The 21,974-nt window shown below is 46.3% G+C and overlaps 1 protein-coding gene across 2 annotated transcripts in view; it reads left to right on the top strand.

Moving 5' to 3' along the window:
• Positions 1-21,974, top strand: part of MDGA2 (MAM domain containing glycosylphosphatidylinositol anchor 2) — a 351,915-nt gene that overhangs the window by 259,639 nt on the left and 70,302 nt on the right. For both annotated transcript variants that reach the window (XM_054161626.1, XM_054161625.1), the window contains one exon: positions 21,151-21,420. In XM_054161626.1, the coding sequence (XP_054017601.1) occupies positions 21,151-21,420 (270 nt within the window). The remainder of the gene's footprint in view (positions 1-21,150; positions 21,421-21,974) is intronic.

The raw sequence follows: 21,974 nt of genomic DNA, 5'->3' as shown, positions 1-21,974 counted from the left end.
GACACAAGTTGAAAATGGTTCCTAATCAGCAGGAGCGTAACAGGTATTTACAGGAGGTTATTTCTTTCATCTGCTGCTGTTTTGATTTTTCACTCAGTGTTGTTCAGGTGCTGGCAAGTGACAATTTGGAAGGGAGTGGACAAGGCAGAGATTATGTAATGCTTTGATTATTTTGTTTTGCATGTGGGAGGAGAGGACCTGTCTTCACACTGACTTCAGCATCATTTCCGTGCCTGGCGCAGCGTTTAGCCAATTGTCATCAACATCAGGTTTTCCCAGTAATGTTCTAATATTTATTTTGGAGGCTTCTGTCAGTTCTAAACTACATATTTGCTGAAACCCTCTTATTCCTGGAGTAACATATTGATTCCAAGTTGGATGTACCACGTGGGTGTGTAAGAAGGTATCTCCCAGGACATTGGTAGCTGAATACATTCCCATTCATCACAAAGATAATGAGAGGGCTGGAGCAGCTTTCTTATGAGGAGAGGCTGAGAGACTTGTGGGTGTTCAGCCTGGGGAAGAGGAGGCTCCAGGGAGATCTTATAGCTGCCTTTCAATATCTGAAGCAGGCCTACAGGAGGGCTGGGAGGGAGTGTTTGGTTGTGGTGTTAGGATGAGGGTTAATGGTTTGAAATTAGAGCAGGGTAGATTTAGGTTGGAGGAGTTCAATAAATGCACTTTGGGTCATGGTTTAATGTCTATGGTAGTCTTAGGTTGATGGTTTGACTCAACTATCTTTAGAGGTATTTTTCAACCCAAACAATTTTCTGATTCTGTGATTCAATGATTCTGTGTTCAGCCTGGAGAAGAGAAGGCTCCAGGGAGAGTTTATAGTGGCCTTCCAATACCTCAAGAGGGCTACAGGAATGCTGAGGAGGAAGTTTTTACAAGGGCTTGCTGTTATAGGACAAGGGGCAATCGTTCAAAACTAGAGCAGGTTACATTTAGATTGGTCATTAGGGAGAAGTTCTTCACTAAGAGAGTGGTGAGACACTGGAACAGGTTGCCCAGACAAGTCTGGATGCCTCATCCCTGGAATTGTCAAATACCAGGCTGGATGACGCTTTGAGCAACCTGGTCTAGTAGGAGATGTCCCTGCCCATGGCAGGGAGGTTGGAACTAGGTGATCTTTAATGTCCCCTCCAGCTCAAGCCATTCTATGATTCTATAATAAAAGAGATTCTATGATTAAAAAAGAAAAAAGGACCATTCTGTGATTCTGTTATAAATTAAAGGTCAAATAAGTAAATAAATGCTGCTGTTGGCAGATGGGATGCAACCCAGGAATCATTTAAATGCACCATTTTTACTGCTGGAAGAGAATGCTTGGGAGATAAAAATGCCACCAGGTACAATATAATCAGATGTTTACATGGTGTACCTTCTCCAGTGATGGTAGCAGGAAGGGCAGAGTCATTTCTCAGAGGGCACCACCGTGTGTTGGGCTGACATTTTATGCACCCAGTTTAACTTTGGTGCCACATAAAATGTTGTTGATAATATAAACTCTTCTCCAAATGCATCTCTCTCCAAGTCCTTGTGAAGCCTCTTAAAAGCATCACAGATATTTCATGGTGACCTGCTTGGCAGAGCAGTTGGCCACACGTTGTGATGCTCTGAATTTCTCTTTCAGTTTGCGTTGGAGCCTGTATCTGTCATCCCAACTGGGTAATAAATCCAAGAGAACTAATGGAATCATGCTGGAAAGGAAATGTTCTTCAGGGATTATCTTTGACACAGAACAGAGCTAATTAGTGAGAAATAGGAGGCTGAGTGATGATCTCGGGCGCATCATTGCAAAGCTGGAGAGCATCAGTGGGGCAGAAATTAATAGTCTAGGTTTTTCAAGAGAGACAAGGAACTATAATGGTGGCTACAGAGATGCTAAGGGGCCTGGAGATTCTCAATGAGGAGGAAAGACTGAGAGACCTGGGGCTGTTTAATCTGGAGAAGAGCAGCCTGAGAGGAGAAATTCTCAATGCTCAGCAACAGCTAAAGGACCTGTCAGGGGCAAGAGGATGGGGCCAGACTCTTGTCAGTGATGCCCAGGGACAGGACAAGGGGCAATGGACACAAAGTGGAAGCCAGGAGGTTCCACCTGAAGACGTGGAGAAACTTGTTTGGTGTGAAGGTGTTGGAGCCCTGGAGCAGGCTGCCCAGAGAGGTTGTGGAGTCTCCTCTGGAAAAATTCTAAAGCCACCAGGACGTTGTGATCTTGGGCAAGACATTGTGGTTACCCCTGCTTTAGCAGGGAGGTTGGACTGGATGATCTGCAGAGGTCCCTTCCATCCTCTAGCAGTCTCTGCGCTGCAATGGCAGGAGAACTCGTTGCACTTTGCCTTCAGAGTAGATGCTATTTACAGCCAACAGTGGGGAAAACATTATCTTTTGTGCTTTAAAGAGGCAATTTAGTAGCTCAGAAAAAATTACCTATCTATTCTGTAACTGACTAAACATGTGCCTGATGAAATATTTAAATGTAAATATATATATAATATGAATAATTAAATAAAAGGCTCTTGAAAAAGATAAGAGTGAGATATTCTCCATCCAGAAGTAAAGTAGAATTAATGAGCTGAAAACTCGTGGATATTTGGGAAAGGAATTATGAGAAGCTTTTGAACAAGTAGAGTGGAGAAGAGTTGTTGCAGAATCCCAGCATCTTGGGGGTTGAAAGGGACCTCTGGAGATCATCCAGTCCAAGTGGATGAACTCTGACATGTTCTACCACTGTCCTGATGTGCATTGCTCTGATTGTTCTAAGAGATTCATATCATGCCTGTTGTTGTTGAGCAGCAATACCACACACTCCTCCCACCTTGCCTTGCTTTTGGACCACAATCATCTCCTGGGGGGGAGACCTCTATCACAGAGGGTCTTTGCAGGCTGGTGGCTGCACAAGTTGCTTTCCTAAGGAAAGTTCATGATAGAAAATCACTCGTAACAGGATTTCTCATGCTCTCCTTTTCTCAATTCAGAAGCTTTCCACCTAATCAAAGGGAAATTTCACACCTTTCCTTCATTTTCTGGGGTCAGTAAATAAAACCTGTTGTGAGCAAGCAAAGGGCTGACACATCCTGCTTCAGGTTTTTAGAGGAATTGTTATTTCTAGGCAGTACAGACCCTTGAAAAATCTATTGAAACCATTCATAACTGATCCATATTTTTCACTGTTTCCAGGCTACTTTTTAATTGTTATGCCCATCAATAATTATTACAATGATTAAATCAATTTTTAGCCATTTGTTAATTAACAGATTCCCTCCAGGTGCAAAAGCTTACTCAGATTTATTTTATCATTTATAATTATTATTGGTGTAGTTTCTCATTTTACTCTGTTTGTAACTATTAATTGATTGAATCCATCCTCATTGTCCTGCTTGTGGCCAGATTGGCTTGGACACAGAGGAGCAAGGTATGAGCAATACCCATGTCCAGCAGGTCAAGGGAGGTTCTCCTCACCCACTCCTCTGCCCCAGTGGGGACACATATATATTACTGGGTCCAGTTCTGGACTCTCCAGTTCAAGAGAGACAGGAAACTACTGGAGAGAGTCTAGCAGAGGCTCCAAAGATGCTGAGGGGCCTGGAACATCTCTGTTAAGACAAAAGGCTGAGAGAACTGGGGCTGTGGAACCTGGAGAAGAGCAGACCCAGAGGGCATCTTCTCAATGTTCAGCAAGAGCTAAAAGACCTGTGGGAGGCAGAACAATAGGACCAAACTCTTGCCAGTGGTGCCCAGGACAAGGGCCAATGGGCACACACCAGAATCCAGGAGGTTCCAGCTGAAGATGAGGAGAAACTTCTTTGTTGTGAGGGTACTGGAGCCCTGGAGCAGGCTGCCCAGAGAAGTCATGAAGCCTCCTCTGAAGAGATTCAAAACCTGCCTGGATGTGTTCTTCAGTGACCTTCTCTAGGTGGCCTTCCCTTGGCAGGAGGGTTGGTCTCAATGAACTCCAGAGGCCCCTTCCAACCTCTACCATCCTGTGATTCTGTGCAAATCTGATATGTGTGGAATAGAATGGTGGGGAAAGTAAAGACTGGGCTCTCAGGAAGGATGTTCCCATTTATTTTGTGTAACAAGGAGGCAAAATAAACCCTGGAACACCACTAACTATGCAGAGCTCCAAAATAGATCTAATACAAGCCCTGGCAGAGTTCAGTGAGGAAATGAAACTACAGATTAATAAATAAATAAATAAATAAAAGAAACCACAACATAGTTCTTCAATAACCTTGAAAATTCAATTTTGAAGATAAAACAGAGCTTGATAAAATTGGTTGAGAGGGTAGATGAAGTAGAGCAGTAGAGGAAACAGCTGGAAGAAAGTGAACAGCAATATATGAATTTACTGAAAAACAAAAAGGCAATTATGTGTAAAACATTGGGGGGAAAAAAATAACAACCAAGCAACAAACCCAGACTTAAAAGAAATTAGATAAACTTTTATGGAATCCTGCAGGAGGAGGAAAACAATTAAATGTTGAACTTGATTCCCTGCTGCCTGAAAATTGTTGGATGTGGAACATGAATCTGGCTCCCCCCCACCAAAAAAAAAAAAACAACCCCAGAAACTATGTTCTTTATTTCTGCCTTTATTTCTTTTAAGCAAATTCTGCATCTATTTGTTTTAAGGAATTGGTTGGATGATGGAATCCAAAGGGTAGTGGACAATGATAAAGATGGGTGATATGAGGTGTCCCTCAAGGGTCTGGGAGTGGTGCTCATCAATGACGTGGACAGCAACATTGAGTGCACCCTTGGGAAATCTGCAGATGATACCAAGCTAAGTGGTGTGGTTGGTAAGACTGAAGGATGGGATGGGTGACATGCAGTGGGACCTGGATCAGCTGGGGAGGTGAGCTGAGGAGAATCTCATCAGGTTCAATAAGGCAAAGTGCAAGGTCCTGCACCTAGGTCAGGGCAATCCTTGATATCAGTGCAGGCTGGGGGATGATGAGATTGAGAGCAGCCCTGAAGGAAAGGACTTTGAGGTGTTGGTGGATGAGAAGATGGACATGAGCTGGCAATGTGCTCCTGCAGCCTAGAAGGCCAATGGCTGCATCAAAAAGAAGTGTGGCCAGCAGGTCAAGAGAGGTGACTCTTCTACCCTGGTTTGCTCTGTTGAGACTTCACCTGGAGTACTGGGTCCAGCTCTGGAATCCCCGACAAGAAGGACATGGAACTGTTGGAATGGTTCTAGAGGAGGTCATGAATGTGATCTGAGGGTGACTACAGGATCACAGGATCACAGAATGAAGGGGGTTTGAAGTGACCTCTAGAGATCAAGTCCAACACTCCTGTCAGAATAGGTTCACCTAGAGCAAGCTGCAGAGGATAGCTTCCAGATGAGTTTGGGATTACTTCAGAGATGGAAACTCCAACATCTCTCTGGGCAGCCTGCTCCAGTGCTCCACCACCCTCATTATAAAGAAGGTCCTTCTCATGTTTAGATGGAACTTGCTATATTCAAGTTTGCACCTGTTGCCCCTTGTCCTGTCAGAGGGTACCACTGAAAAGCTTTTAGGAGCTTCTGTTGTGTCCCTGCTTTCTCTGGCACCAGTTCTTTTCCAAACCATTTATTCAGGTCAATAAAATAATGACCCAAAATCCAGCAAGTGGTTGTTTGTTGGGCAAAACTCAGAACAGAGCTATTTTCCTCTTAGTAGTAATGACCATTAATAGCTTCTGATGTTCTTAGGACTGTGTAGTTGTCACTGTTGTGGCTGCTTTGCTCTGTTTTCTTTTTAGGGAGCCTGGCATTTCATCAGGGAGGGCAGCAGATACATTTTTCTGCAGCGTGTGCTTTGTTTTGTTCTTCACTTGAATTATGGCATGTTCCAAATCACAAGAGGAACTGTCATAGCCCCCAGCTCCTGAGATGATCTAGTAGGATGTTTTCAGCGAGATGTCTTGTCAAAGCAAGGACTGGAGGTGGATTAAAGTGTCACAGAAGCTTTAGAAACTGATTTCTGGGTTGGCTTTGCTTTGTTGTGGTGTTGTGTTGGGTTTTTTTCTCAGTGTTGTTCCAGAAAGATTCACACTACATCTCAAGGTAATGGTTAGGAAATTTGGAGACTGGGTTCACTTTTGTGGCACTCAGACCAAGAAGGACTGAGGGTAACAGCATGTGTCCAGAGAAGGGCAACAAAGCTGGTGAAGGGTCTGGAGAACAGCTTTGGCGAGGAGCAACTGAGGGACCTGGGGTTGTTCAGCCTGGAGAAAAGGAGGCTGAGGAAAGACTTTCTGGTTCTCTACAATTCTGGAGAAAATCAAGATCAGACTTCATATGGCCCTGGGCAGCCTGGTCTAGTTGAAGGTGTCCCTGCACAATACAGGGGGGGTGGACAAGATGACCTTGGAGGGTCTCTTCCAATCTAGTGCAATCTATGGATCTGTGAACTCCCTGAAAGGAGGTTGGTGCCAGGTCAGGGTCAGTCTCTTCTCCTGAGCAAAAAGTGACAGAACAAGAGGAAGTGGCCTGCAATTGCACCAGAGGAAGTTTAGGTTGGACATGAGAAAAAATTTCTTCCCCCAAAAGGGTTTTCAAGCCCTGGTTCAGGCTGCCCAGGGCAGTGGTAGAGTCCAAATCCCTGGAGGGGCTTCAAAACTGTGGAGATGTGGTGTTAAGGGACATGGTTGAGTAGTGAGACCTAAACAGTGCTGGGTGAAAGGTTGGCCCCATTCCAACATCCCTCAGAGTAATGGTGAGCTTGGCTTCCTGGAGTCACCTCATTGCAGCCATGATCAAGCATTGCCCAGACTGTGTGGTTTGGGTTGGAAGGGACCTTCAGAATAGAATAGAATAGAATAGACCAGACCAGACCAGGTTGGAAGGGAGACCTTCAAGATCATTGCATCCAACCTATCATCCAACCTCCTAATCAACTAACCCATGGCACCAAGCACCCTATCAAGTCACCTCCTGAACACCTCCAATGATGGCGACTCCACCACCTCCCCGGACAGCCCATTCCAACGGGCAATCACTTCCTTCCCAGTTCCAACCCCACTGCTATTTTCAACAACACCTTCCACTAGACCAGGTTGCTCAAGGCCCCAGTCAACCTGGCCTTGAGCACCTCCAGGGAGGGGGCATCCACAGCTTCCCTTGGCAACCTGTTCCAGTGTCTCGCCACACTCACAGTGAAGAACTTCTTCCTAGTGTCTAACCTAAATCTAGCCTCTTTTCATATCGTCTTCCACAACCTCCTGCAGAAGGATATTAAAGCCTTAGGTAGAAATGGAAGAGGGATAAATCTGCCAGAGCAGGGAAAGGGAGGAGACAGAGTGGAGACACGCTGGGTGAGGAGCAGAGTACATCTGCAAACACCCGGGGGAGATTTCCCTTCAATGTTTTGCAATAAAGAAACATTTTTTTACCTGGACGAGGGGAGGCAAATAAATGTTGTGAGGAGAGCAAAAAAGAGAGAGAAATGTGAACATAAAACAAGTGTATGGACTTAAAACAACCCAGAAAAAAATATTTTTACTGCTGCTCTGGACGGTGTTTGGAGAAGCCTCTGTTTGGCTTGAAGGAGATATCAACTTCTTTACTAACACACTTTATTTCTGTGGTGGACAAGGTCTTTTTCTAACCAAATGGGGTTTTCTTTTGTTGATCTGACCACAAGAAACCAAATGTATTTCTCTTTTTTTCCTCTGGGCTGACTCTATTCTTGGGAGATTTGGAACTCTTTATTGTACATTAAGCTGCATTATGGTGGTACCTTTGGGCTTTCATCTCTTTTGGATGCTGGGACACACAACAAAGATCAGAGGGTACAGCCACACTGTAGATGGCTGAACTAGTCTTATTTTCAAGTAGCCAAGGTCAAGGCTTGTGAATGCAGGGGTCAGGGATTTAAATCTTGGGGACAACACAGCCTGGGACTCTGTTCCAGCCATGAAAAATGAGAGGGAATGGGCTCCAAGCTAGAGGACAAATTGTCTGGAAGGTTCTAAAGACATTTTGTGTCAAGTTTAAAAGAAAACAGAAGAATGGGGCCAGACTTTTCTCAGTGGTACACAATGACAGGACAAGGGGCAACAAACATGAACTGGAAACCAGGGGATTCCATATGAAGATGAGGAGAGACTTCTTTGTTGTGAGGCTGCTGGAGCCCTGGAGCAGGCTGCCCAGAGAAATCATGAAGCCTCCTTCTCTGAAGATCTTATCTATATCTAAAGAGTGGGAGGAAAGAGGATGGGGCCAGACACTTCTTAGCAGTGCCCAGTGACAGGACAAGGGGCACTGTCCACAAACTGGAACCCAGGAGGTTCCATCTGAACCGGAGGAGAAACTTGTTTGGTGTGAGGGTGCTGGAGCCCTGCCACAGGCTGCCCAGAAAGGTTGTGGAGTCTCCTACTCTGGAGAGATTGCAACCCCACCTGGCCATTGCATGTGTGGGATAGCAGAGGCTGCTGCTGGCTGCTCCTCTGGGCTTCAGCTCCCTTGCTTCATGCTGGAAAACTGCAAAGAACTCTTGAAGCAGTTTGAGAAGTGAGTCAGAGTGTTTGAAATGTTCCGTTAAATCCTTTTGTCAGGGTTCCTGTCTGCTGCTGACCCAGCTGGCACTGACTTGTTTGTGTCAATGACTTGTGTCAGTAGCTCACCCTGAGGAGAACAAGGAACAGTGAATCCATTGCTTCCTTTTGTGAAGTCAAACAGATCAAACTCTTTGTTTTTCTGCTTCTGATGAACCATTTTGTGTCTCCATTGGATCAGTTTCCTGGCTTTTTCATAGACTCTCTCCTAAGAACCTTTTTAACGTGCAGACTGTGGGAGTGTTTGCAAGCTGGTGGTGCTGGTGCTGCCCACAGAGCTCTGCTCCCATCCTTCCTGCCTCTATCAGCTTCCCCAGCTGCTCATTGCTGTGCCAGGACCTTATGGTGAACTCTTTGTGCATGGTGATGTTCACATGGCTTCAACCTTCAGCCTAAGAGCACCATGGCCATTAAACCAAGCTCCAGAGTGCCACGTTCACACAATTCTTGAACACCTCCTACTTTGACAGGGTGGGGTGGACTTGATGATCTTTAGAGGTTCCTTCCAATGCCTAACATTCTATGATTCTGTGATGGTGATTCCACCACCTACCTGGGCAGCCTGACTATTGTTTCAGGAAAGATATTTTTCCTCATGGTCAGATTACTTGTTACCTTGAAAGTTCCAGAATATGTCAAGCATCTAAATATTTCATCTATATACAACCCCCCAAAAAAAGAAAGGTTGATTCCTGGAAGATTTATTAGCCATCAGATGACTCTGAAATCACCAGAACCATAGCCTTCCAGTACAAGAAAGCCAGAAGGGAACTTTATATACAATGGCTTGTAGTGATAGGATGAGAGGAAATGGATTGAATCTTGAGGAGGGGAGATTTAGATGGCAAATTAGGAAGAAATTCTTTACAGTGAGGGTGGTGATAAACTGTAACAGACTGCCCAGGGAGGTTGTGGATGCCACCTCCATGGAAGTATTTGAATACCTCAGGGTGACTGGGGCCTTGAGCAACTGTTCTAGTGGAAGGTGTCCCTGCCCAGAGCAGGGGGTTGGAACTAGATGATCTCAAACTTCCTTTCCAACCCAAACCATTCCATGATTCTATAAATCTATGGTTGGTGATGTCAGTTCAGCAGGATTCTGATTCAGCAGTCATGCAGGATCCAATGCTATGACTGACATATCACTTCTACCTAAGCCACCCAAAGTAGTTAATATGCACCCTGTTCTGCTGATTTTGGGTGTAAAAACCTCTATATCATTCATTTCCTCTTTGTCAATATTAACTGACGTGTTAGTGATTAAGTTGAGTCGAGGCATTTATTGCGTCGCCATTAATCATGCCTCCAGCTGTCATGGAAGTCTCTGCTATTTTTATACCCTATTTAATTTGGGGGCAGGCAGTGCATTGTAATTCTCCTCATGTATCTTCACAATGATGGAAATTTGCATATCCTCATTCATGGAAGAGGATATGTTTGAGCCAGAGCACAAATAAAACGGTGCTGCTGGGGTTTTGATGGGAAGAGGATTCCAATGCCCACAAGTTTAACACCTTCATACATGGTCTGCGTGAAAAGGAATAACTTTGCAGCTGTAATTCCAACCCTGGACCATTCTAATTTGCTGGAAATGAAGCATAAGTGGTTGATTCTGGCTGCTACATATCATAAATTAGTGGCAAATCGCTCTGTAAGATTTCATTATAAAGAACATGAGTCTATGAATGATTTGCTGCTTGCATTCTGACCTTTGTCTGCCAGTACTTGAAGGGCATCAGAGGAAGTTAACTTCTGTTTGAAGACACCCAATTCTCAAACTGGTGCTATTTGGCTTTTCAAATCTTTACTGTTATCCAGAAGCCAAGCAGAAATATTCTAGAATCCTAGCATGCTGGGTGTTGGGACCTCTGGAGATCGCCCAGTCTAACCCCCCTGCTAAAGCAGAAACACCCACAACAGCTTGCCCAGGATCACAATGTCCAGCTGGATTTGGAATCTCTCCAGAGAAGAAGACTCCACAACCTCTCTGGGCAGCCTTTTCCAGGGCTCCAGCACCCTCACAGCAAACACATTTCATCTTCCAGTGGAAACTCCTGGGTTCCAGTTTGTGTCCCTTGTCCTGTCACTGGGCAGTACTGACAAGAGTCTGGTCCCATCCTCCTGCCTTCCACAGGTCCTTTAGCTTTGCTGAGCATTGAGAGGCTCCCCTCTAGGGCTGCGCTTCTCCAGGCTCAACATCCCCAGGTCTCTCAGCCTTTCCTTCTCACAGAGATGCTCCAGGCCCCTCAGCACTCCATTGCAGCCTCCACTGAACTCCAGTAGTTCCTCAGTCCTGGGACAGGAGAGAAGGCACAAATTTGGGTGCTACCACAGAGAGAGGGACATTTGTAAAGGGTTAGGATGCTGTTTCCTACATGATGTCTTGCCAAATTAAAAATTGTTGCCACGTTTTGTCAAAGATTTCTACTTTCAGAAAGGACAATCTTCATTTCATAAAGTCTGAGGAATAGTAGCATGGCCCAGAAAAGCTCATCAGCAGAGTAGACACCATTGAAAGAGGTTGGATTGTACCAGTTTCATGGCTTTTTAAAGAAGCTCAGTATCACAGTATCACAGTATCACCAAGGTTGGAAGAGACCTCAAAGATCATCGAGTCCAACCTGTCACCACAGACCTCATGACTAAACCATGGCACCAAGTGCCATGTCCAGTCCCCTCTTGAACCCCTCCAGGGATGGTGACTCCACCACCTCCCTGGGCAGCACATTCCAATGGCAAACGACTCTCTCAGTGAAGAACTTTCTCCTCACCTCAAGCCTAAATGTCCCCTGGTGCTGCTTGAGACTGTGTCCTCTTGTGCTGGTGCTGGTTGCCTGAGAGAAGAGACCAACTCCCTCCTGGCTACAATCCCCCTTCAGGTAGTTGTAGACAGCAATGAGGTCTCCCCTGAGCCTCCTCTTCTCCAGGCTAAACAACCCCAGCTCCCTCAACCTCTCCTCACAGGGCTTGTGCTCAAGGCCTCTCCCCAGCCTCGTTGCCCTTCTCTGGACACATTCAAGTGTCTCGATGTCCTTCTTAAACTGAGGGGCCCAGAACTGGACACAGTACTCAAGGTGTGGTCTAACCAGTGCAGAGTACAGGGGTAGTAGTACTGGGTGATCTCCATCGTTATTCACCAGCCACGTTCTCGATCCATCCCTTCGAAGAAAGCAAATCATGATCTGCAGCTCTGTGGGGAAATTACTGTAGCGGCTTCACTTCCCAAGTTATTGCTTGTTTGTTTGCTCATTTGAATATTTTTTCCCTTTGCAAAAGTTTCACGTGTGGCAGCACAAATATTTCATCTCCTCACCCTCAGAGCTGCTGTGTGATGCTTGCTGCTTCTTCGTTATGTCAATTGATTGTCCTGTCAAGAAGTCAAGACAGGACAGACGAATCGGCCAGGAAAAACCCAGCAGGTTTCTGCAGCCAGTGGGAGCTGCTTGAAGCACAAAATCAAACACAACACTGAGCAGCTGCAGAAGGCCCAGAAAAGGGCAACAAAGCTGGTGAAGGGTCTGGAGAACAGTTCTGGTGAGGAGCAGCTGAGGGAACTGGGGGTGTTCAGCCTGGAGAAAAGGAGGCTGAGGGAAGACCTTCTGGCTCTCTGCAATTTCTTGAAAGAGGGTTAGAGCTGGGTGGGCATTGGTCTTTTTTCCCCAACTAACAAGTGATAGGAGAAGAGGAAATTCCCTCCAGGGGAGATTTAGATTAGATGTGAGGAGCAATTTCTTCTCCAGAAGGGTTTTCAAGCCCTGTCTGGGGCTGCCCAGAGCATTGGTGGAGTCCCCATTCCTGAAGATGTTTCAAAGGTACGTAAATGTGGTGCTGAGGGACATGGTTTAGCAGTGACCTGGCAGCACTGGATCAGTGGTTGGACTTGATGATCTTGAAGGTCTCCTCCACCCAGCATGATTCTATGATTCAGTGATTTTGGAAGAAAAATGGAGTTTTTAAAAGTTATGTTTCTGTCATCTTGGTTGGAGAGAAAGGGAAGAAAGAAAAGTGCATCGTGATTTTTTGGATATTACCAAGATGCTTTTTTGTCCTTGAAAAGGATTTTATGGTGCTTTTTGTGGAGGAGATTGGTAGGGCTCTGCTCAGTCTGACAAACCATTCTGGAAACTTTTCTAGGATCTCAATTAATCTTGAGTCATTGAAGTGTGGAATGAAAACAACATGTTGAAAGGAGTTCCCATCCCTGGAGGGGTTTCAAATCCTTGGAGATGTGGTGCTGGGGAAGGTGGTTTACTGGTGACCAGACATTGCTGGTTTGATTGTTGGACTCAATGATCTTAGATGCATCTTCCAACAAAAATGATTCTGTGAAAGTTATCAAATTTTGGAGAGTGGTGACCAGGTTTCTATGATTGTAAATCTATCTGGAAAGCATGCACTAGCATGTCCAGACCTAGTTAGGTCTGAAATTTCAATCATATGCAAGACATCAGACTCCATCAGGAGCTCAGTCTGACACATGCTGTCCCCAGTCAGGATGAAGTGTGAAAGTCAGTCTCAGCCCTGTAGACAAGACAACATTTTGTCTACCAGGAATAAAACCCCCAAACTGTCTCAATTCTTCTCACTTCTTCATTGCAGGTGTTGTCTGCATCATAGGAGACATCACTTTCTCCCTGACCTATGTGGTCCTGGGTTGTAGCACATGGTTTTGGCTTGCTTTTCCGCTGGTGCTTTGGGGTGGGCAAGCCTCACTTTTACCTGAACCTTAGCTCTGCCAGACATCCCTCATAAGATATCTCCTCCTGGATGGTGGGTAGAAATCAGAATAAGATTAATAGACTTTAGAGATGGCTTTTTTCTTGTTGGTTTTACCTTGTTACACCTCCTCAGATGTCAGACAGATCTCATATGACATCATGGTGTCAGTGCAACTTCCCCACCAGGCTGCTGTTAGTTCAAATGTAGTGTTTTAAACAGGGTATGGAAAGCAATTCAAAAGGCACCTGCTGGCAGTTGGTGCCTCCTGTGACCTTTTGCTGATGTGAGAATCAAAGTATGGATTGGGTTGGAAGGGACCTCTAAAGGTCACCTAGTCAAACTGCCCTGCAGTAAGCAGGGACACGGGCAACTAGAACAGGTTGCTCAGAATCCTGAACAACCTGACCTGGAATGGTTGCAGTGATAGAAGCAGCTACAACCTCTCTGGGCAACCTGGTCCAGGGTCTCACCACCCTCAGTGTTAAACATTTCTCCCTCCTCTTCAGTCTGAATCTCCCTCTTTTCATTTAAACCATCACCCCATGTCCTGTCACTGCATACTCTTGTGAGAAGTGCCTCTCCATCTTGCCTATGAGGGAAAGGGTGGAGCTCAGGAGGACAGAGCCAGACTCTTGTCTGTAGTGCCCAGTGTCAGGACAAGGGGCAAAGGGCACAAACTGGAACCCAGAAGTTCTACTGAAGATGAGGAGAGACTTCTTTGGTGTGAGGGTGCTGGAGACTTGGAACAGGCTGCCCAGAGAGGTTGTGGATTCTCCTTCTCTGGAGAGAACTTCCTCAGCCTATCTCCATAGGGGAGGTGCTCCAACTCTCTGAGCATCCTTGTGGCCTCTTCTGGATATACTCCAACAGTTAAATGTCCTTCTTGTGTTGGAGGTCCCAGAACTCCAGCAAGTCCCTGTCTTTCTTGAACTGGGGAGCCCAGGACTGGACCCAGGTCTCCAGAGGTGGCCTCACTAGGGCCGAGCAGAGGAGCAGAAGACCCTCTCTTGTCCTACTGGCCATACTTTTCTTGATGCATCCCAGGAGACCATTGGCTTTCTTGGTCACAGGGGCACATTGCTGACTTGTGGTCATCCTGTTGTCCATCAGGACTCCCAAGTCTTTTTCCACAGAGGCTTTTGTAGCAGGTAAACCCCAAATCCACAATCCATCATGAAATCCATCATCAGTCAATCAAATCATCATCACTGCAGGGTGGATGCCACAGGCAGAATGGCTGTCTACTCCCAGCTACACTGCTGGACACATCTTTTGCCCAGAGAGGTTTTGATGGGTAATTTGGTTTAGCAGAGCTGGATCTAGAGTGTTTTAATGGTTTCAGTTGAGTATTTATGCAAGACCCATGGAAGGGAGCACTCTTGGAGCTCTCCAGCCCTTGCTCCTTCATGGTAACCAGGAAGCAAATTTGCATTGATTTTTTTGGGGGTGAGATATTTTGTCTTCTACTGCGTTAAATAAAGCCAAAGTCAGTATCTGGAAAGCTTTAAATGCCATTTCATGTTTCAGTTTTCAACTGCATATGAAAATAATCCTCAGACTAGCTGGAGGCGCCCAAAAAGAACAGCTGGAGAATGGAGAAACACGGGAATAATGACTGCGGAGGGGTGGAAGTCATGTAAGGCTTTGCCAGCATGGTAATGAGTCCTGCAGTGCAGATGAATAAGAGTGATCTTTCCCCAGCATGTTTCAGCATCCAGCGATCTGCTGGAGGCTCCATTCCCACCACCAGCTTTAACAACCACTCATAGGCAGATTGTGCCCGACCGGCTCTGGCACTGACTGACTCTATCCTGATTTTAACCTGTACAGCAACAAACAATGGCAATGAGTTGCCCAAAAGACTGCAGAACTTTATCTAAGGGAATCGTTGCTGGCTTTTGCAAGATGGCTATGCTGAAGCTCTTCCTTTGGTCTTCTAATCATCTTCTTCAGGGCTGTGAAGATAATGAGAGGACTAGAGCATACCTTCCTGGGTTTTGCCCAATGGCTTTGCCAGGCCTCTTCCTTCAGTGCCCAAAGCATCTTCTTCAAGGCTACAGAGATGACTAGAACATCTCTTCCTTCAGTCCCCTAATCATGATGAGTGGAATAGAACATCTCTGTTATGAAGAAAGACAGAGGGATTTGGGACCTTTTATCCTGGAGAAGAGAAAACTGAGAGGGGATCTTCCCAATGCTTATGAATAGTTAAAAGAGTGGATGTCAGGGGGATGAAGCCAGTCTTTTTTCAGTGGTGCCCAGTGATAGCACAAGGGGTAATGGGCACAAACTTGAACGTAAGAAGTTCCATCTAAAAATGAGGAGAAACTTTATTAATTGAAGGTTGACAAAGCACTGGAATGGGCTGCCTAGAGAGGTGGGGGGGGGGCTCCTTCTCTGGAGTTATTCAGAACCCACCTGGATGCTGGTGGTCCCTTCCAGTCCCCATCATTCTTTGATTCTATGATTCCTTTTATTTAGCTTCAGCCATCACAGGGTTTTTTGCTCCACTGCTGAACACTGAGCTCATGAACACAGGTCAAATGATCAGCCCAACACAATCATGCCCACTAAACCATATCCTGAAGTGACATGTGTTATATTGACTCTATTGATCTTTACAAGCACATAGATGTCCAAGCATCTAATTCTGCTGTATTTACACCTGTTGGAAAGAATAGTTTTGTTTAAAGCACACAAAACCCCATCATTTCCAGCAATGTAGTATCTGATATTTATTCTGTAATCACAGAATCACAGAATGGAAGGGTTGGAAGGGACCTCTGGAGATCATCTAGTCTAACCACACTGCTAAACAGGTTTGGTCCAGGTAGCCCAGGATCACAATGTCCAGGTGGGTTCTGAAAGTTTCCAGAGAACAAGAGTCCACAACCTCTCAGGGCAGCCTGGTCAGGCTACATTAAATACTTGCTGATGTGGCCAGCAGATTGAGAGACATAATTCTGACTCTCAGCTCAGTCTGGTGAGACCTCAGGAGGACCTACAGGAAGGCTGGGGAGGGACTTTGTAGAAGGTCTTGTAGTAACGGAACAAGGGGCAATGGTTTTAAACTGGAGCAGGGTAGATTTAGATGGGACATTAGGAAGAAGTTCTTCAGAATGAGGGTAGTGAAATATTGGAACAAGTTGCCCAGAGATGTGATGGAGACCACATTCCTGGTCCTGATGGGACCCTAAGCAAGTTGATCTAGTTGGAGATGTCCCTGATAACTGCAGGGGGTTTGGATGAAATTACTTTTGAGGGTCCCTTCCAATTTGATGTTTTCTATGCTTCTACACGGCCTGGGATATGAAGTGCTGCCTCTGCTGGAAGTTGAAGAAATGTCCCATCACGTTCCTGGGAGTAGTTGTCAGATTGTAGGCTTGACATATCAGAGGCACAGGCACAGACACCAACTATAGAAAATAAAACTGAGTGCCTAGCTCAAGCTTTCATTACCAGGGAGGATACAAATCCTAGCAAGGAACTTCTCTCATAGGCAAACCTGCCCTCAAAAACACAAAGAAAAAGGAGAAGAAAAGAAGCAAAGCTGCCATTTTTAAGCTAGAATGACTTTGACTCTCCACTGTTGCTTCCCTCAGGCAATAAAATAACTTACAGTATGTTTCAATCAGATATTGGAAGCAGGGCTTGCTTAAATTGTCTCAGCTTGGCTATGCCCTGGTTTAGCATCATTCTGTGGCTGAGATCATCTGAGTCCCACCTCCTGCATCACTTGGTCCAATCATAGAATCTCCTTCCTGTCTACTCTCCCTATTGAGGCCACAGCTGGAGTGTTGTGTCCAATTCTGGGCTCTCTGGTTCAAGAAGGACAGGGACTTATTGGAGAAGGTACAGCAAAGGGCTACAAAGATGCTGAGGGGATTGGAACATCTCTCTGATGAGGAAAGAATGAGAGAATTGGGGCTTTTCAGTCTGGAAAAGAGCAGACTGAGGAGGAGTCTCATCAATGCTGATCAATACTTCAAGGGTGGGTGTCAGGACGATGGGACCAGTCTTTTTTTCAGTGGTGCCCAGTGACAGGACAAGGCACAATAGGCACAAACTTGAGCATAAGAAGTTCTATCTAAACATGAGGAGAAACCTCTTTAATTTAAGCGTGGTGGAGTACTGGAGCAGGTTGCCCACAGAGGTGGAGTCTACATCTCTGGAGAGATTCCAAACCTGGACATGTTCCTGTGTGACCTTCTCTGGGTGATGCTACCTAAGCAGGGGGGCTTAGACTTGGTGATTTCTAGAGGTCTCTTCCAACCCCTACCATTCTATGGTTTTGTGATTCAATGAAGGGCTCATGCAAATAATCATTTTTTTGTAAAACATTTAGAAATGTTGTGGGCTGGGTTTTTTTGGGGTGCTCTGGGGGTTTTGGGTTGGGTTGGGTTTTGTTTGTTTAAATTTAAAATAATTGTTACAATAAATAAAATATTAAAAACCCCACCAAACATTTGAGTTCCAATCAGCTACATAGTGAGTCTCCTTCTAAGGAAATGGCCATCTTAGATTCATAGAATGGTTGGGGTTGAAAGGGACCTTAAACATTATCTAGTTCCAAACCCCCCCACCATGGGCAGGGGACACTTTTTACATGACCTCCTTGGGCAACCTCATCACCCTCACTGTAAAGAATTTCTTCCTAATACCCAGTCTAAATCTTCCCTTCTCAGGCTTCAGTCCATTCCCTCACTCCCTCTCTTCAATTCCACTCCCCCACTACAAGCCCTTGTAAAAAAATCCCTCCCCAGCTTTCCTGTAAGCCACCTTCAAGTAGAATTGGAATGGAATGGAATGGAATGGAATGGAATGGAATGGAATGGAATGGAATGGAATGGAATGGAATAGAATAGAATAGAATAGAATAGAATTAACCAGGTTGGAAAAGACCTTTGAGATCATTGAGTCCAACCTATCATCCAATACCATCCAATCAACTAAACCATGGCACCAAGCACCCCATCCAGTCTCTTCCTAAACACCTCCAGTCATGGTGACTCTACCACCTCCCTGGGCAGCCCATTCCAATGGCCAATCACTCTTTCTATGAAGAAATTCCTAATCTCCAGCCTTAACCTCCCCTGGTGCAGCTTGAGACTGTGTCCTCTTGTTCTGGTGCTGGTTGCCTGGGAGAAGAGACCAACCTCCACCTGTCTACAACCCCCCTTCAGGTAGTTGTAGACAGCAATAAGGTCTCCCCTGAGCTAGTCTCAGGAGACAGCCAAGACACCTTCAACAGCTTTGAAGTCACTAATCTTCTAAAAGTGAAAAAAAAAACCCAGACTCAAAAAACCCCAAACAAAAAGGAATTGTTAGCTTTGGCTACTCTCATATATTGTTGGGTTTTATCATCCCTTTCCTTTTCCATTAAGGTTATTACCTCTGGAACTGTAACTTGGAAATAAGCAACCCAAGTTAATTTTGTTTTTCTGTCACTGGGTATCATCCAGTCCTGGATAGATGGAAACTTTGGATTTTAAAGACTGTTTTGACCTCAAAGACAGGAGAAGCTTTCATTTAAAAGCTATCTATAAGTCTCAAGCATCTCATAAGTAAATAAAACAGGGGAATAAGGAAGAGGGGACTGAATACCAATATATGCTTAAAGTCATTAAAGCACAGATAGCACGGAGAGGAGACAAGAGAATTATTGTTCACTGGCTCATCAAATGGCTCTGCTGTCATTCAGTGAGCCCTGGGCAGGCTGAAGAGATGGATGGAGGGCAACCTCATGGAGTTCAGTTTCACGGTTGGACTCCAGAGGTCCTTTCCAATGCCTACCATTCTATGAGTCATGAGTAGAAGTGTGCAATCCTGCACCTGGAGAGGAATAATGCCCTGCACCAGTGCTACTGAAGGATTGAATGTTGGAAAGCAGCTCTGTGGGGAAGGACCCGGGAGTGCTGGTGGACAGCAAATTCACCAGCTATGTCCCCTTGTGGCCATGAAGGCAAATGGTCTCCTTGGGGTGCATTAAAAAGGGTGTGGCTAGCAGGCTGAAGGAGGTTCTCCTGCCCCTCTACTCTGCCCCAGTGAGGCCACCCCTGGAGTGCTGGGTCCAGTTCTGGGCTCCCTAGTTCAAGAGAGACAGGGAATTGCTGGAGAGTGGAGTCTCTAAAGATGCTGAAGGGCCTGCAGCATATCTGTGAGGAGAAAAGGCTGGGAGACCTGGGGCTGTTGTGTCCAGAGAAGAGCAGCCTGAGGGGGAATCTTCTCAGTGCTCAGCAAGAGCTAAAGGGTGGAGGGGCAATAGGAAAGGGGCCACACACTTCTTAGGGGTTCCTAGTGACAGGACAAGGGGCACGGGGCAGAAGCTGCAACCCAGGAAGCTACATCTGAAGTTACCAAGGATTCAGTTAGGTTTTTACATGTAGAATATGTTGGCTATATTTTATTTATTTGAGATTTTGTTGGAATCCAGTCTGTCAGTGTCTGTATCTGCAAATCTAAATTATTTAACACGCAATTTAATTCAAGCTATGGGGAAATGGCCCTTCTTGTGCTTACTGGAATATCAAATCCACCACCTGAGTGAACAGAAAAGATGAACGTGGGATTATATATTTGTTGAAGCCTCAAGGCAGCTGTTGGGGTGGTTCGTGGAGAGGTGTCTACGCTGTTTCATCAATCCATCTTCTGCCACTGCAAAGTTAGGTCCCAGCTGAACACAGAATTGCTGTGTCACTTCTGTGCCCGGATCACTGTGCACTTCATCTAAACCCAGTCAAGGCTTTTGTGTCTTTTTTATTGCCTTCCTCTTCCAGAAAGTCCTATGTGTTTGAATCTGTGGTTCCTCTGTGAGGCTTGGGAGGGTCGAGCCTCTTGTACTACATGGGCATGGGACCTCTAATTGCACCTCTGGCTTGGTTTGGGCTAGACCAGAGCTGGTCCTGGTTAGTGCTATGAGTTTCCAGCTCAGTCTCTGCTCAGGGAGGCACTTTCTGATGGTCAGGGCAGGTTTGTACAGCCAGGGCTGCTTATACCAGGGAGAACACTAATGGGGAGAGTTCCTGCCAAGGGCTGGGCTGCAGAAAGTCTCTGACTGACTTTTGCTCCTCTGCACACCAAGGGCAGAGCTTGGGCCCCACCTTGGGGGGCAGGAAGGCAGAGGTGGCATCTTCAGGGAGGAGCAGCCAGGACAGGTGACCCTCAGATGCCCAAGAAGGGATTGCATCCCATGGATAGCATCTTCAGGAGCAAACCGAGGGACGCCCAGGGCCAAGCCTCTTCTTCCCTGGACTCTGTCCCTTCTGCCTTTCATCTGTGTTGGTCCTGAACCCAATTCCAGAATCCAGTTCCAGAATCCAGCTTCTGAATCCAGTTCCCATCTGCTGCTGAGTCCAGTCTGGGACTTGTCCAGTGCCTGCCCCCAGCATCAGTGGTGCCAATGTCATTGCCATGAGGGCTTGGGTTGGCTCTTGGTTTGTGTCTCTGTGTCTCTATTCCATGGGATTGTTCTTCTCTCCACCTCAGCTGGTTGAGGTTCTTTCCCACCTTATCAGTTTCTCTCCCTTCTTCCCTTTCTCTTCCCTTTGGGAATGCAGAGGACTTCACAAAGAGCCTCTGGCACTCCTCTGGTGGCTGACCCATCCCTCACCCTTGACAATCTGAAGTGATAAGGTCAGTGAAGCAGCACAGTCTTTAAGTACTCAGCAGAACACATCAATAAGCAGAAGACAGTGCTTTGGCTGAGTAGCTTTCTGTTACAGGCTGATTGGTATCTATCAAGGTTGTATACTCACAGTTACTGAGATGTCCTCTCATGGATGCTGGGTCACGCTGCACAGCCTTTCACCAGTTTGTGATTGGCTCTGTCTGTCAGACTAATTTGCTTATGAATCTCTTCACCTTCCCTCCTGTCTCCTGCAGACCCCCCAGCCGTGGAACCCACCTTCCTGGAGATTCGCCAAGGCCAAGGGCGGAGCATCACCATGAGCTGCCGGGTCCTGAGGGCGTACCCCACCAGAGTCCTCACCTACGAGTGGCGGTTGGGCACCAAGCTGCTGCGCACCGGCCAGTTTGACATGCAGGACTCCACCGAGTACACCATCAGCAGCCTCTCCAGGGACAGCTACGGCATCTACAACTGCAACATCATCAACGAGGCAGGCGCTGGACGCTGCAGCTTCCTCGTCACAGGTAGGTGTGGGGGAGAGATCTGCACCCAGGTGATGGACTGAGCCTGCTGCAGACCTGCTTCAGCTGATGACTTGCCAAAGACATAGAATCATGGAATGGTCCAGGCCGGAAGGGGCCTCCAAAGGTCATCCAGTCTGACCTCCCCACAGTCAGCAGGGACATCCCCAACTAGATCAGGCTGCCCAGGGCTTCATCCAGCCTCACCTTGAATCTCTCCAGGGAAGGGGCCTCAACCACCTCCCTGGGCAACCTGTTCCAGTGTTCCATCACCCTCATAGTGAAGAACTTCTTCCTGATACCCAATCTAAATCTGCCCTTCTCTAGTTTGAAGCCACTGCCCCTTGTACTGCCACTGCAGGCCTTTGTAAACAGTCTCTCTCCATCCTTTATGTAAGCTTCCTTCAGGGACTGGAAGGCTGCTGTTAGGTCTCCCCAGAGCCTCCTCTTCTCCAGGCTGAACACCCCCAGCTCCCTCAGCCTGTCCTCACAGCAGAGGTGCTCCAACCCCCTGATCATTTTCATGGCCATCCTCTGGACCCTCTCCATCAGGTCCT

This window comes from Dryobates pubescens, chromosome 5 (genome assembly GCF_014839835.1).
Source record: "Dryobates pubescens isolate bDryPub1 chromosome 5, bDryPub1.pri, whole genome shotgun sequence".
Classification (NCBI taxonomy): domain Eukaryota; kingdom Metazoa; phylum Chordata; class Aves; order Piciformes; family Picidae; genus Dryobates; species Dryobates pubescens.
This window is presented reverse-complemented; position numbering and strand designations above follow the sequence as displayed.